Genomic DNA, 12611 nt, shown 5'->3' with positions numbered 1-12611 from the left:
AAAGAAATAAAAAAGAGAGAGGTTTATTCTCAAATTATGTTGTAAAAGAGTTTTTTACTTGAGATGATTACATTAATGTAAAAGACTAAGATGCTGCCTTAACCTAGTACTTATAATCTGCAGGCACTGGCCTGGGCATGTGTAGTACTAGCAATACTAGAGGCAAATACCAACTAATGGGCCATGGTCCTGATGCATTTCATATTTTCCAACAGCCCCGACTCACTAAGGATCTTTGAAGATGAGCAATTCTTCACAATGAGATTCTATTTACCAGAGTCCCCATGTACATGACACTATACTAGGAACTTAACCAACAGTATTTCCTTACAACCCAATCTTACGTAGTACGACCTGTTCTACTGGTACACAAAGCCTAAAAAAACACCATTGCGTAGAACACAAATTTTTAAACTATAACATCTTTAAGCTAAGATGTTAATTTACATGTTATTGCTTCTATGTACGGTTCTGTCATATTTTGAGGTAGAGAAAATAGAGAAACTATAGAGATAATGGAGAAAAAAGGATAGAAAATTAAGGGAGTAAAATGCATTTTAAGAAATGGAAGGACATACACCAACAGAAACTATCTCTGAGTGATAGAATTCAGTGATTTTTTCCCCCTCATTTTTGTTTTTTTTCCCCTCATTTTCACTTTTTGGTGTACCCAAGTGTTAAATTTGTTTACACTCTTTTATTGGTCACCCTCTTTTATACTAATCATATTTTATATTAAACATTTTAAAGACACAATTACAGAGGCTAAAGACCACAGGATCACATATGAAGCAAAAGCACTGGGAAGAATGGGTTTTTCTAATTGAAAGGTAAGTGCATACCCAAAGCAAATCATGAATAACATGGTATGTAAAACATGAGTTTTTGTAATCATGATTTAGAGGTAATTGTTGCTACCTAAGAAAAAAATTTCACTGGTAAAACACCACTGTGTCTTATATAACTTACAATTGTAAAACAAATTCAAAATGGCAAACACACATCAGATCATAATCTTACATCACACTACTTGATGCTGTTCAGAAGAAAATGGCATACATTTAATAAAATCCTTTGCAGGTCTGCTATGACAATGAGATATTATAACCCATTCAGAATACATTATAGAATCATGTGGTAAGACCACAAAATATGGCCATTTGAACCATAATCCTATTTCACAGAATTTACCCTAAGTAAATGTTTCAACAGAAAAAATAATAGGCAGAAAGATGATCACTAGAGCAGCACTATTTTTTAATAACAGAAAGTTGCAAACATTTAAAGCACTCAATAACGGAGGAATAATCAATAATAAAAGGAAGAACAAATGTCAACTCAATGGCAAAGTGGCAGTGTAAAGTTCTGAAGATGCTGTGGGCTTTTATCAACACGGACTTGTATTGCAATCCTGGAGCAAACTTTTACTAGCTGTATGACCTTGAGAAGCTTCTTAACATGTCATAGGTTCATTTTCTCTTTTAACAAAAGGAGATTTAATGCTTATGTCAGAAGATTATGAAGATTAAAAGTCCGAAGTGACTTACATGGCATCTGAAACTTAGAACCTGAATAAAAATTCCGTTCTCTCTATTACAGACATTAAAATTGTGAAGACCAGGTAGAAACAATGAAAAATCTTTAGTATTCATTAAGGAAAACTGAATATAAAACTGTACATACAGTATAATTATAATTTAGCAATGGACTGTAGCCAGTAATTAAGTTTGAATGAGCAAAATTAAAAGCTACATGTGCAAATGGATAAAAAAAAAGACCAGCAGGACATGCATAAACATTACAATAATAACGTTGAAAGGGTAAAATAATAGTGGAACTATGAAAATTTTCCTTAATATTGTTATTTTATTTTTACAATTAAAAAAAGTAAATAGATATGTAGGTATGTCTAGAGAACTGAAGAAAGTCCTACTTTTATGGAAAACAAACATCATCACTAATCACTGAAACAGAAACTGGGAGACCTGCAACCTAAACCCTACTTCTTATGGCAGAGAACCTGAAAACAATCATGCTTATCCTGCTCCATTCTTGTTTTGGGAGAGGGATGTAAGCACGGATCTGGACAGGAACTCTGATACCGAAGTGTTTCAGTGGGTTCTTAAACTGTAACCACACTTTACAGAGTCACCCACAGTGCATTTTTAGCCAGACAAAAGTGTAGGGGAAGGAGACAGCTTGGTGGTCCTTAAAAGGCTGGCACTGGTGGATGCCATGACATGAACACAAAAGGTGGGAGGTAATGCCTGTGTGCAACTTCTGCCTCGTCTTTGCACACTCTTCATTTCCGGGTTCCTCCTGCCCTACAGCAGCTGGCCCCCGACCGCCTGAAGCCTCCCCTGGTGTTTCCCAACCTAGTCTGTCCTTTCTAAACAGGAACCAGCACTGTGAACCTAGCTCTCCATCTCAACTTTGGTCTGAACTTACTACTACAAGTGCCTGCCCTATGGCAGTTTTCATTTAGAAAAGTAATGCAATGGATGGATTCACACTAAGAATGAAAGGGCTGGCAGTGAGATCTAATCTCTACTGACCAAACACCCCCAGCCAGCATCTGAACTTTGTAAATCATGATTTCTAGCGGGACATGTTAGCCCCTGTAACAGTGAGAGAATGAACTATGCCAGAAGAGGAAGAGGATATAATCTTCCTAGGATTCTTTAAATTACATTTACTTGGACTTTTACCTACCTACATTACAAGATACAACTGCTACATTTCCCAACATTCAGGAATAAGGATGCATTTCATTTTTTAAAGACATATTTTATAACATAAGATTATATGGAGAAAGGCTGAGTAGTTTAATAAATACTGATATTGCAATTACACTCCTTGGTATTTACCCAAAGGAACCGAAAACGTATGTCCACATAAAACCCATCCACAGCTGTTATGTACACATAAACTGTGGAACATCCAGACAATGGAATATTATTCAGTGCTAAAAAGAATAAGCTATCAAGCCATGAAAAGACAGAGATTTGTGTACCTCAAATACACATTGTGAAAGAAACCAATCTGAAAAGGCTACACACATCATTACACTTTTTTTTTTTTTTTAACAATCTTGATTGGAGCATCTTGAACTTTGAAAGTTCTTAATATCCAAACAATATGAAAATTTATTATATATATTTCAATTGCTACTACTTCAGGAAAACAGTAAGAATAATATAACATTTAAATGTTTTACATTATGTAAGTAAATTAAAATTTTTGATGTATGAGAGAAGGTTGGTGCTTTAAAATAAATAAAGAAGTAACCTGAAATGTAAAGGATGAAATTCTTCTTTCTCTTATCTATTTAATAAAAGTGGCAAACAAAACAGCAATGATCTATCAATACTGGAATGATAATATTACCTATGAATATTTTATGACTTATATGGCTACCCAGTGGGCTAAAAAATTACTAAGAAATAAAACCTGTGAATCATTATCTCAGAATTGAAGAACCTTTTTAAGAGCATAAAAATTAATAATTTTAATCATTAAGTGTTCTCTAAAAACAGGATAAAATAAAGTGTACCTGGTGTCCAGCCTTTACTTGCTTCAAAACACTTTCATAACATACTTCATCCATGTTATTCAACTGTTGCACCTTAAAGTTTTTAAAACATGAAAAATATCAGATGAAGCAATTATAAACTTCTTAACCACAAAGGAAGCTTTATCAATTACGACGCACCTCCTTTTACTTTCAGACTAGCCAGAATGCAGAAACAACACCTGCAATATCAACACCTGATATATAACAACCCAATCGGAAATAAACACAATATAATTAAAAAATACAAATAAAATACCTCATGCAATAGTTTCAGTGAACTAGCTTTATAAGAATGCAAGTTTTTTTAAAGACAATAAGTTTAAGAATAATATTCTAGTGAGAGATATTTTAAAATAATTTTAAAGTTCTTTTCACTGTTTTCACCAGAGAAGCCCATTCTTCAGACTGTTTTTCTTCTATTTCAGTCTATAAAACTATACATAGAGCTTTCCTGTGTAATTCTCAAAATCACCGGAATATTACCAGTAGAATATCATGACATACAAAGCTAAAATGTAAGGAAACATACTATTTCTGTAATGTATACAGAGTTCGGTAGATATTTTTCTACAGAAACATTTTCCAGATTAATTGGAAATTTAATATCAAATTAATGAATTTAAAAAAGGTCTCATTTTCCCTATTAATGATGAGACAACTTCCAACCAAAAAGGTAAGGTAGTTACCTCAAAGAGAAGGCATGTGACACAGCCTGCATCTCTCTATTTAACATTTATTAAGAGTCTGGAGGGGATGAAAATGTTACACAACTGAAATGACTAAAATTTAGATTTTTTGTTTTAATAAAGGAAACATTTTAACATTCTGGAACTCTTATAGTGATTAAGTAAAATGAGATAATCACAAGACAATTTACTCTCCATTAATGATTGGAAAAAACAACAAACCAAAAACTTCTCCAAACAAAACTCTCAGTAATTTTTCTGGTGAATTTTGGATTGAGCTCTGGTCAAAGCCATTATTTCAAATTAGATGTGTCATGGACACCATTTTCCTATTTTGTGTTCTTCCACAACTGAATCACATCGTGAGCTTCTGAATCAAACTCTAAGAAATCTAAAAGGATTCCTTACTATAAGAAATGACAAATTAACAACGGTTACAATATATTAAACAACACCCTGGGGGAATTCTTGTTACCAACTGTGTATGTCAGCTGAGCGTAAAACTAATACATTTTAGTAAGACAAAAATGCATATTTATAACGAATATATATAATTAATTTACTATTTACACTGTGTAAGATTTGTAAAAATAGTTTTTAAATTTTGCCAAATTTTTAAACCTTCAAAATAATTATGATAGTTCAACATCTCACACCATTCCTTTTGTGATTACAATGCTAACATATTGTGGTGAAAAATACATGGAAGTTAATTAGCTGTAAGTGATTTACCACCTTCTATGATGAAATTAAAAGAAAATAAGTTTTAAGACCCCTGACAAGCATCTGAAAACACTTTCTTCTCTACATCTTTCTGTGAGAACCATCTGCAATCATTTAAATTATAAGTTGAAAGAACAATCTAATGTTATAAACAGCTCTACATCTGTTCTAATGATACATTAAAATAAACTAAAAAATCAAACATATATTAAGATATGGCTGAAAAAAACAAGCAACAAGTAATACTGAAAAGCCCTTGAAACAATGAAGGTAAAAGATGCATATCATAACTATTACCATATCATGAGCTGTCCTTCTATGTATACATCTGAAATGGCTCCCCACAATTCTAAACATACCTTACTTTTATGCAATGCAGATGGAGCATATTAACTGTTGCAGTGACATTGGCTTTTAGTATTTTCTAAGCTGAGTATTTTATTTATAATACTGTAGGCTAAAAATGACCCTGTTTTACTAATACAATTGTTTTTAGACAAAAGTAATGTAATACACTAAAGACCAAGGTTGACATAGTAACACACGATTCTATCCTGCTTTCTTTTATAAAGAGGTCATATGGCCCGTGAATCTTCTCCTAAAACTATTTCTTCCACGGTGGGGGGGGAAGTGTCATTAAACAGAATGATAAACAAATAAATTTTAAGCAAAATATTCCTTCATGACATTATAAAAGCCTAAAATAAGCACCCTGATAATGCAAATGGTACATGGTAATACTATTTAAGGAATTAGATAAACAGACTTTTTAAAACATTGCAAAGAATTTCAGAAATGCCACTTATGTATATAATTAATATGATAGTTATACAATATTATAAGTTAAATAGAGGCCCTCCTTTAATAGTTGCTATCATGAAATTATTTTTCTATTGCATATAAGGTATTACTTATTTTAGATGAATAATATTATATCATGATATATATTACTGACTTAACTAAAGTCTTTTATTATTTCATATTGGCCTTCAACCCTATCAAATTAACATTTTGAAACATATTCTTATATATAACTTGTATTCTTAGCTGAGAATACAAAATATACACTGATAATAGCAATGCAAACTACTACAAGCAGCTTTTTGGAGCAGGAGACATTCTACTACATATAGCTGAGGAAGTATGCTTGAGTTTTTTTTTCTAGGCTGTGATATTTGTAATGTGACTGAAATGGTCTTCTGGAGTCTCTAACCTCAAACAAGTATTAAACAATACATCAACAAAAATATTTCTGGAAAAGAAAAGTGTAAGTTTTAAAACAAATGTTTACCTTATTTGCACTTTTAACCCCCAGAAATGTCTGTCCAAGAGGAACAGGTCGAAAGCGGCCATCAAAGTAGAAAAGTCCAATGAAGGGATTAACGTGTAAAAACGTAGCAACATCGAGGTAGTTGGGTAAGGTTGCAGACAGTCCAAGAATTCTTATCATACTCTGTGTGGATTCAACCTATAGGGGTTATTTTAATTAACATATGAGATAGATTCAACCCATCTGGATTTGTACCAAGTTTAAAATAAGTTTTAGTAGTATAAACGATGAAACAGTCACAATAAAATAAGATCACTGAAGAAACTGAGAATAACAACACAGTCTAAAAGACAGATAATGTGAAAAAAAAACTGGCTTAAATCTGGCATGTGGAATGATATAAAGTGATTAAAAGTGTAATATTAGTATATTTTCTGAACTGGAAAATTCTTAAATAGTTTCTTCTGTTTTGTTGTTTTCCCCCCTAAAAATTTAACAAGGCAAGTGACATGTGTTAGGTTTTAGTGTAAGCTGTACCACTTTATAATTTCAGGTGTTAGAAGTATATGCTCTTTATTCTCAAGTTCAATAATTTCAAATTCATTTTAAACACACAACCACAGAAGTCTGAAATAATTAAGGTAGATTCTTCTAGTGTTTCACAAATTTAAATTTAAAATGATATACTGTATAAGAGAGAGTTTGTGTGGAACAACAGCCAAAACTTGGGGGAAGAAAATCACAAACTACTCAAAGAATGTCCTAAGCTGCATTATTTGTGTTCACTGGTGGGGTGTAATATTCTAATTTTGTGGCTGAACTCTGCTGAAAACATCAATTAATTTGTTCGTCAATCATTTATTAAGCTTTTAATGACAGGCACAAAGCCAGGAGAGCAGGGGTTTAAGAGTCCGTAAAAACTACAAAAAAACACTGTAATGTGTCCCATTAATAGTAGCACCTTCTAAAAACTGAGAACAATGAAGAGAGATCAAGCTCGGGTAAGTCAGGGAAGGCACGCAGAGGTGACAGTTGTCGGTGTTCTAAGAGAGCGGCTAGGACCTGCCAGGTAGGCCGGGAAGAATGGTGTTTATAAGGTACTGTACTTAGCAACACTAATGGCACGAGCTAGAAATGCAGAAGTGTAGAAATGATCATGAGAAATCTCGCATGCCAAGGAGTTTCTCCATTTTACTGCTGATGAGCACACGACACTATTCCATTCTCTTTCAATTACGTTTTTATGATGATAGCTGATAGTATTCTCATCTTTTTCCATCTCTAAACGTTCTTAAAATATCTTTATCCTTTTTAATTTTGTTTACTCATAGGTTTTCTACTTATTTGTGATTGGATTTGTTATGTTTATTTTACTTTTTTAAAACTTAGCTTTTGCTTTTTTAAAAATATAGAAGGTTTCTAGCTAATAAATCTAATTCTATTGGTTTCCTAGTTTGTATTTAATTTTTTTCAACTGTATTATTTTTCCATTTTTTTAGAACATTCTGTTTAAAATTACCCAACATTTAAAATTTAATAATTAACTTACTATAGTCCCAACATTCCTGTTTCATTTGAGTATAATTCAAACTCTGAATTATAAACTCTGTCTGTACTTAATAAACTTCCATTATTTTCTAATAATAGTGTTGTCACTCTCTTTCCCTTCCTTCCTTTCATGATCACTTACTGAACTCTCAGTGTCAGAAGACTATTCTTTCAAGTGGTTGGGTTTTATGTCTTCAATTTATCAAATACAAAAGTGTAGAATGTATGTACATATATATGTGTTTGTATATACATATGCATATATAGATATGTATGTGTGTGTGTATATAGTTTTGTTTTACCATATAGAAGTTATTTCTAAATTTCTATTGTTTTTTTGTTTTGTTTTGTTTTTGTGGTACATGGGCCTCTCACTGTTGTAGCCTCTCCTGTTGCGGAGCACAGGCTCCGGACGTGCAGGCTCAGCAGCCATGGCTCACGGGCCCAGCCGCTCCGCGGCATGTGGGATCCTCCCGGACCGGGGCACGAACCCGCGTCCCCTGCATCGGCAGGCGGACTCTCAACCACTACGCCACCAGGGAAGTCCCTCTATTGTATTTTGTAAAGACTATGATCTTTTCAATTTCTCCTTTGAGAAAATGTCCCATGGACACCTAAGATGAACATAATTTATCTATTTTTAGGGTATACAATTCTACGTGCTTGACCATTTTATGACATTAATTATATTATTCAAATTCTCTATATTTTATATTTATAATACAGGAAGTTAAGGATTTGCCAAGAGAAAGTATTACTTTCATCACATAAAAACTTCCCATTTTAAATTAAGATGCCAAATGTTGCTAGAGGGAACAGTCCAGGACCATTCACAGGTAAGCCCTAGGGGTTCTGCAGAAGTATGGGGGGCATTCTGCAGCCCCATGCACCTACAATATCCTTTCTATCTGGGTTTTCAAACCCCACATGCTTTCATATTTTTCTATACTAGGCTTCCATGTAAAAGTTTAATTTAAAAAAGGGTTTCTTACCTGGGAAGAAGTTTGAAAACCTCTGATGTGATTTTTAAAAGTACACAAGACTTGGAATGAATTTGGTAAGTTAATTAACCTTCGACCAAATTCCTTTATGAGAGAATGCATATAAAAAGATTCTCAATCTTTAACAAAAGACTATACAATATTATTATTTTTTAAATCTAGGAACTTTTAAGTCATTCTCACCTTCTTGCTATCATAAGTAAAATAAGGGGATTCATGGGATATATTTACTTGGGCAAATATTTTAACTATTTTTTCAGTTTTTATGTCTCTCTTATTTACATCTAATTTTAGTCAAAACTTGCTTGCATCATGCTGGTATCTTCGAGTTATTATACCTAAGTGAGCAGCTCCCAATGTCAGATTTCTCCTTGGATATTTCTATACAGTGCATATATGGGCTGGGAAAGTCCAAGGGCCTGAGTTCACTCCCTCACACAAATATTACTTACAGGCACTTAGAGAGGCCCTGTGCCTTCCAAACTCATTCTGTAAGTAGGACAAAAATGAATCTGCTTACTCACTGTTATGGGTTCTATCTGGGCTTCTTTGAGGACTAAATAAAACACTACCTATGAGATATACATATGGCTCCCAAACCAAACCCAACCCAAACAAGAGAACCCTAAATAAGGGGAACTGATGACCCTACCTACTATTTAAGAAACCTCCTTTACATGCTATGATTAGAATCCTTTACAGTAATTAGAATGATAATTTTAATTATACCATAGTTCTATTTCCTATTGGTGGTGATGTGAAAGGATATGAAGGTGATTTTTAGTTTTAAAATCATTCAACACAAAAGTTACTGAGTATATTTTTAAGGACTTTTGATGTTAAATATATGATACCTTGCAAACACTAGAGATATTTTTCTGCTAAAACCCCATTTTACAACAACTGTATTTTTTAATCTAAAAAAACATATCATTCTCAACACAGATAAGCCTGTATGAGAAATATATTCTTTTAAATATGGATAATTTGGAAGTTTATGTCTTAAACCACATCTCGAAACTCTATACACTATACAGAGTTATCTGAAAATATTAATAGTTGAAAGCTATGAAAAATTAACATTTTACAGTTTCTTCTTTATCATTAGCCCAAAAACTAGGCAGTAAATTTTTATAGCATTGTCCCTCACATAATATCTAAGTTTGGACAAAGTCTATTCACTGAAAGTAAATTTAGTTACAACTAATGTTAGTTCAATGTTGTTAAATATAACAGATTAGGGCTTCATTGTACTTTTTTATTTTCCAAATTTCTTTCACTCATGCCAAGTATGTTGTGAATTTAGTCCCTAATACCACCATGCAACTTCAGAACCTGAACAGAATCTACACTGCATTAGAATAGCTACCTATGGTGTATCTATGTTAGTTACAAATTGTTGAAGTGCCATGTAAAGCACTGCCATCTACTGGGAATGTCTGGTAATCACAAGGAACAAACAAAAAGGAACTTTGTTTTTTCTAAAAATATTTATGAGCACTGCACTAATACACTGGAAATATGAGAAGAATCATATAGATCATTCTGTTAAGGAGATTAAAATCTAGTGAGAGACACAGATAAAGACAGAATTACCTATAGTTAAGTTGTGAAATTATAAGGAAGACTGTGATGAGTGCTAAAAATGTGCAAAGAAAGGGAGTACAGAGGGAACACAGAAAAGGTGTAATTCTTTCTGAGTGGTAAACTAGGAAACACTTCATAGAAGAAGTGATATTTGGCAGACTCAAAAGAATAGTAAGTTTTCAACAGATGGACGTGTGGAGCAATAATATATAATTTTGCATTTACAACCCTTCATCTCATAACTAACAATACACTCTGACGTAAGTAAGATTAGTTTTACCTCTGAAAGAGGGCCAATGGCATTGGAAAAAAAGTGGGGAAGGAATAAATGGTTTTGTGTGGCTGGAACCTACATCAGGTAAGGAATATGATGGAGAAGTTAAAATTGGACAAATAGGTCAGGGTTTCAGTAGTGTTTAACGTCCAGTTACAGTATTTAAACATTTTTCTTAAGATAACAAACAGCAAGTCATCAAAGGTTTATAAGCACAGTAAGTGATAAACTATACAATTAGAATTTGGCTATATTATGAAGAAGCCAATGTGCAGGATGAATTAATGTATATTTACATATTATATATCCATGTTACATACAATGTATTATATATTCCTATATCATATGTTAACATATGATATGTTTATAATTATACTACATATGTAATAAACCTATAATATATAATTTTTATATATTTTACTTCACAGTTTATAAACTATATATAGAAAATTATACTATTATATATTCATAATTTACAAAATATTTATATATTTATAACGAATTCTTCAAAGTACATATGGTACATAATGTGTGTGTCTGTGTACATATGTACAGAAAGCATCAGCAGCAGGCCTGCAATCTATTTTCTCTCTCAACTGGGAATCCTCAAGAAAGAAAGATGCCCTGGTCAAATCCCCTTGTAAACATGCTAATGACAGACCTCCTGGCAAATGTACTAATGGTATTTACTTGACCTCTAATGTTCTATAGTTGCAGGAAAGCTTTATCTTTGTAATGCTTTTAGCTGATGGACATGCTCTCTAGGTGGCTCAATGCAAACAAACCAGGAATGTATGGACTTACGTGGCCTGGCTCCCTGAAAAGATCACTAAGCTATGTACGTATCAAGGTATCAAATCAAAACATCTTGTGATCGGAAAGTATCACCTTGGGAAACAGTACCTTCTGTTAACCACTAATCTCACTTTACCTAATATACTAATCATATGCACTGTTTTGTATATCAATTCTACCTTGATAAAGCTGTTAAAAATTTTTTTTAAAAATCTCATGACAGGGCTTCCCTGGTGGCGCAGTGGTTGAGAGTCCGCCTGCCAATGCAGGGGACACAGGTTCGTGCCCCGGTCCGGGAAGATCCCACATGCCGCGGAGCGGCTAGGCCTGTGAGCCATGGCCGCTGAGCCTGTGCGTCCGGAGCCTGTGCTCCGTAACGGGAGAGGCCACAACAGTGAGAGGCCCGCGTACCGCAAAAAAAAAAAAAACCTCATGATCAAAATAGGTCTCTTTTGTGTAAATGATGTCCTGCATGCTTCTTTTTGAGACCTCACAAGTAAAATCTGTGCCAGAGCAGATCCACGGTGGCGAGAAAGGAGAACAGTGATGGCAGTGGCAGACTTCTCCATGCTTCACCTCTGTCTCACAACTACATGTATTATTGACATTATTCTTAAGTTGGGTATTAGCTAAAACCTCTGATTTTTGTGTGTCTACTTTGAATATTTCAATGCTTTGTGTTTTATGTATGTGCATCTGTGCATGTGCATGCACATATTTTTATATAGTAAAAAGTGAACATGTCCTAAAGAGTCCTCTAATCCCATCCCTACTATAAATCCACTTTTACAGCGTGTTGCATGTGCTTCCACATCTATGCACCCTACTCTACCCCACTGTAAGCAAGAACTTTATTTGGTAACTAACTGTAAGCAAGAACTTTATTTGGTAACTATAACCACTGCACCTAGAACTGTGTAGCCAGCACATAGCAGATAGCTAATAAATGTTCACTAAATGAGTGAATGAGAATATAAATATATTGCATTTTTTTCTTTACACAAATGGGATTGTGCTGTATATTGTGTCTTTTCAATGAGAATATAACATGGATATCTTTTAAACCCGGTTCATATAGCTCTACCTCGTTCTTTTTAAAGACTGCAAAGTGGCATTTTATTTTATGAATTAATGGAATTTATTAAACTATTTC

General features: G+C 33.5%; 1 protein-coding gene across 3 annotated transcripts in view; it reads right to left on the bottom strand.

The window, feature by feature from the left end:
• The window catches only part of ASCC3 (activating signal cointegrator 1 complex subunit 3), a 331462-nt gene that overhangs the window by 181673 nt on the left and 137178 nt on the right, over positions 1-12611 (bottom strand). For all 3 annotated transcript variants that reach the window (XM_033418760.2, XM_033418762.2, XM_004264782.4), the window contains exons 12-13: positions 6275-6451; positions 3554-3625 (exon numbers count right to left, since the gene is read on the bottom strand). In XM_033418760.2, the coding sequence (XP_033274651.1) occupies positions 3554-3625; positions 6275-6451 (249 nt within the window). The remainder of the gene's footprint in view (positions 1-3553; positions 3626-6274; positions 6452-12611) is intronic.

Source organism: Orcinus orca, chromosome 12 (assembly GCF_937001465.1).
Source record: "Orcinus orca chromosome 12, mOrcOrc1.1, whole genome shotgun sequence".
Lineage (NCBI taxonomy): Eukaryota > Metazoa > Chordata > Mammalia > Artiodactyla > Delphinidae > Orcinus > Orcinus orca.
This window is presented reverse-complemented; position numbering and strand designations above follow the sequence as displayed.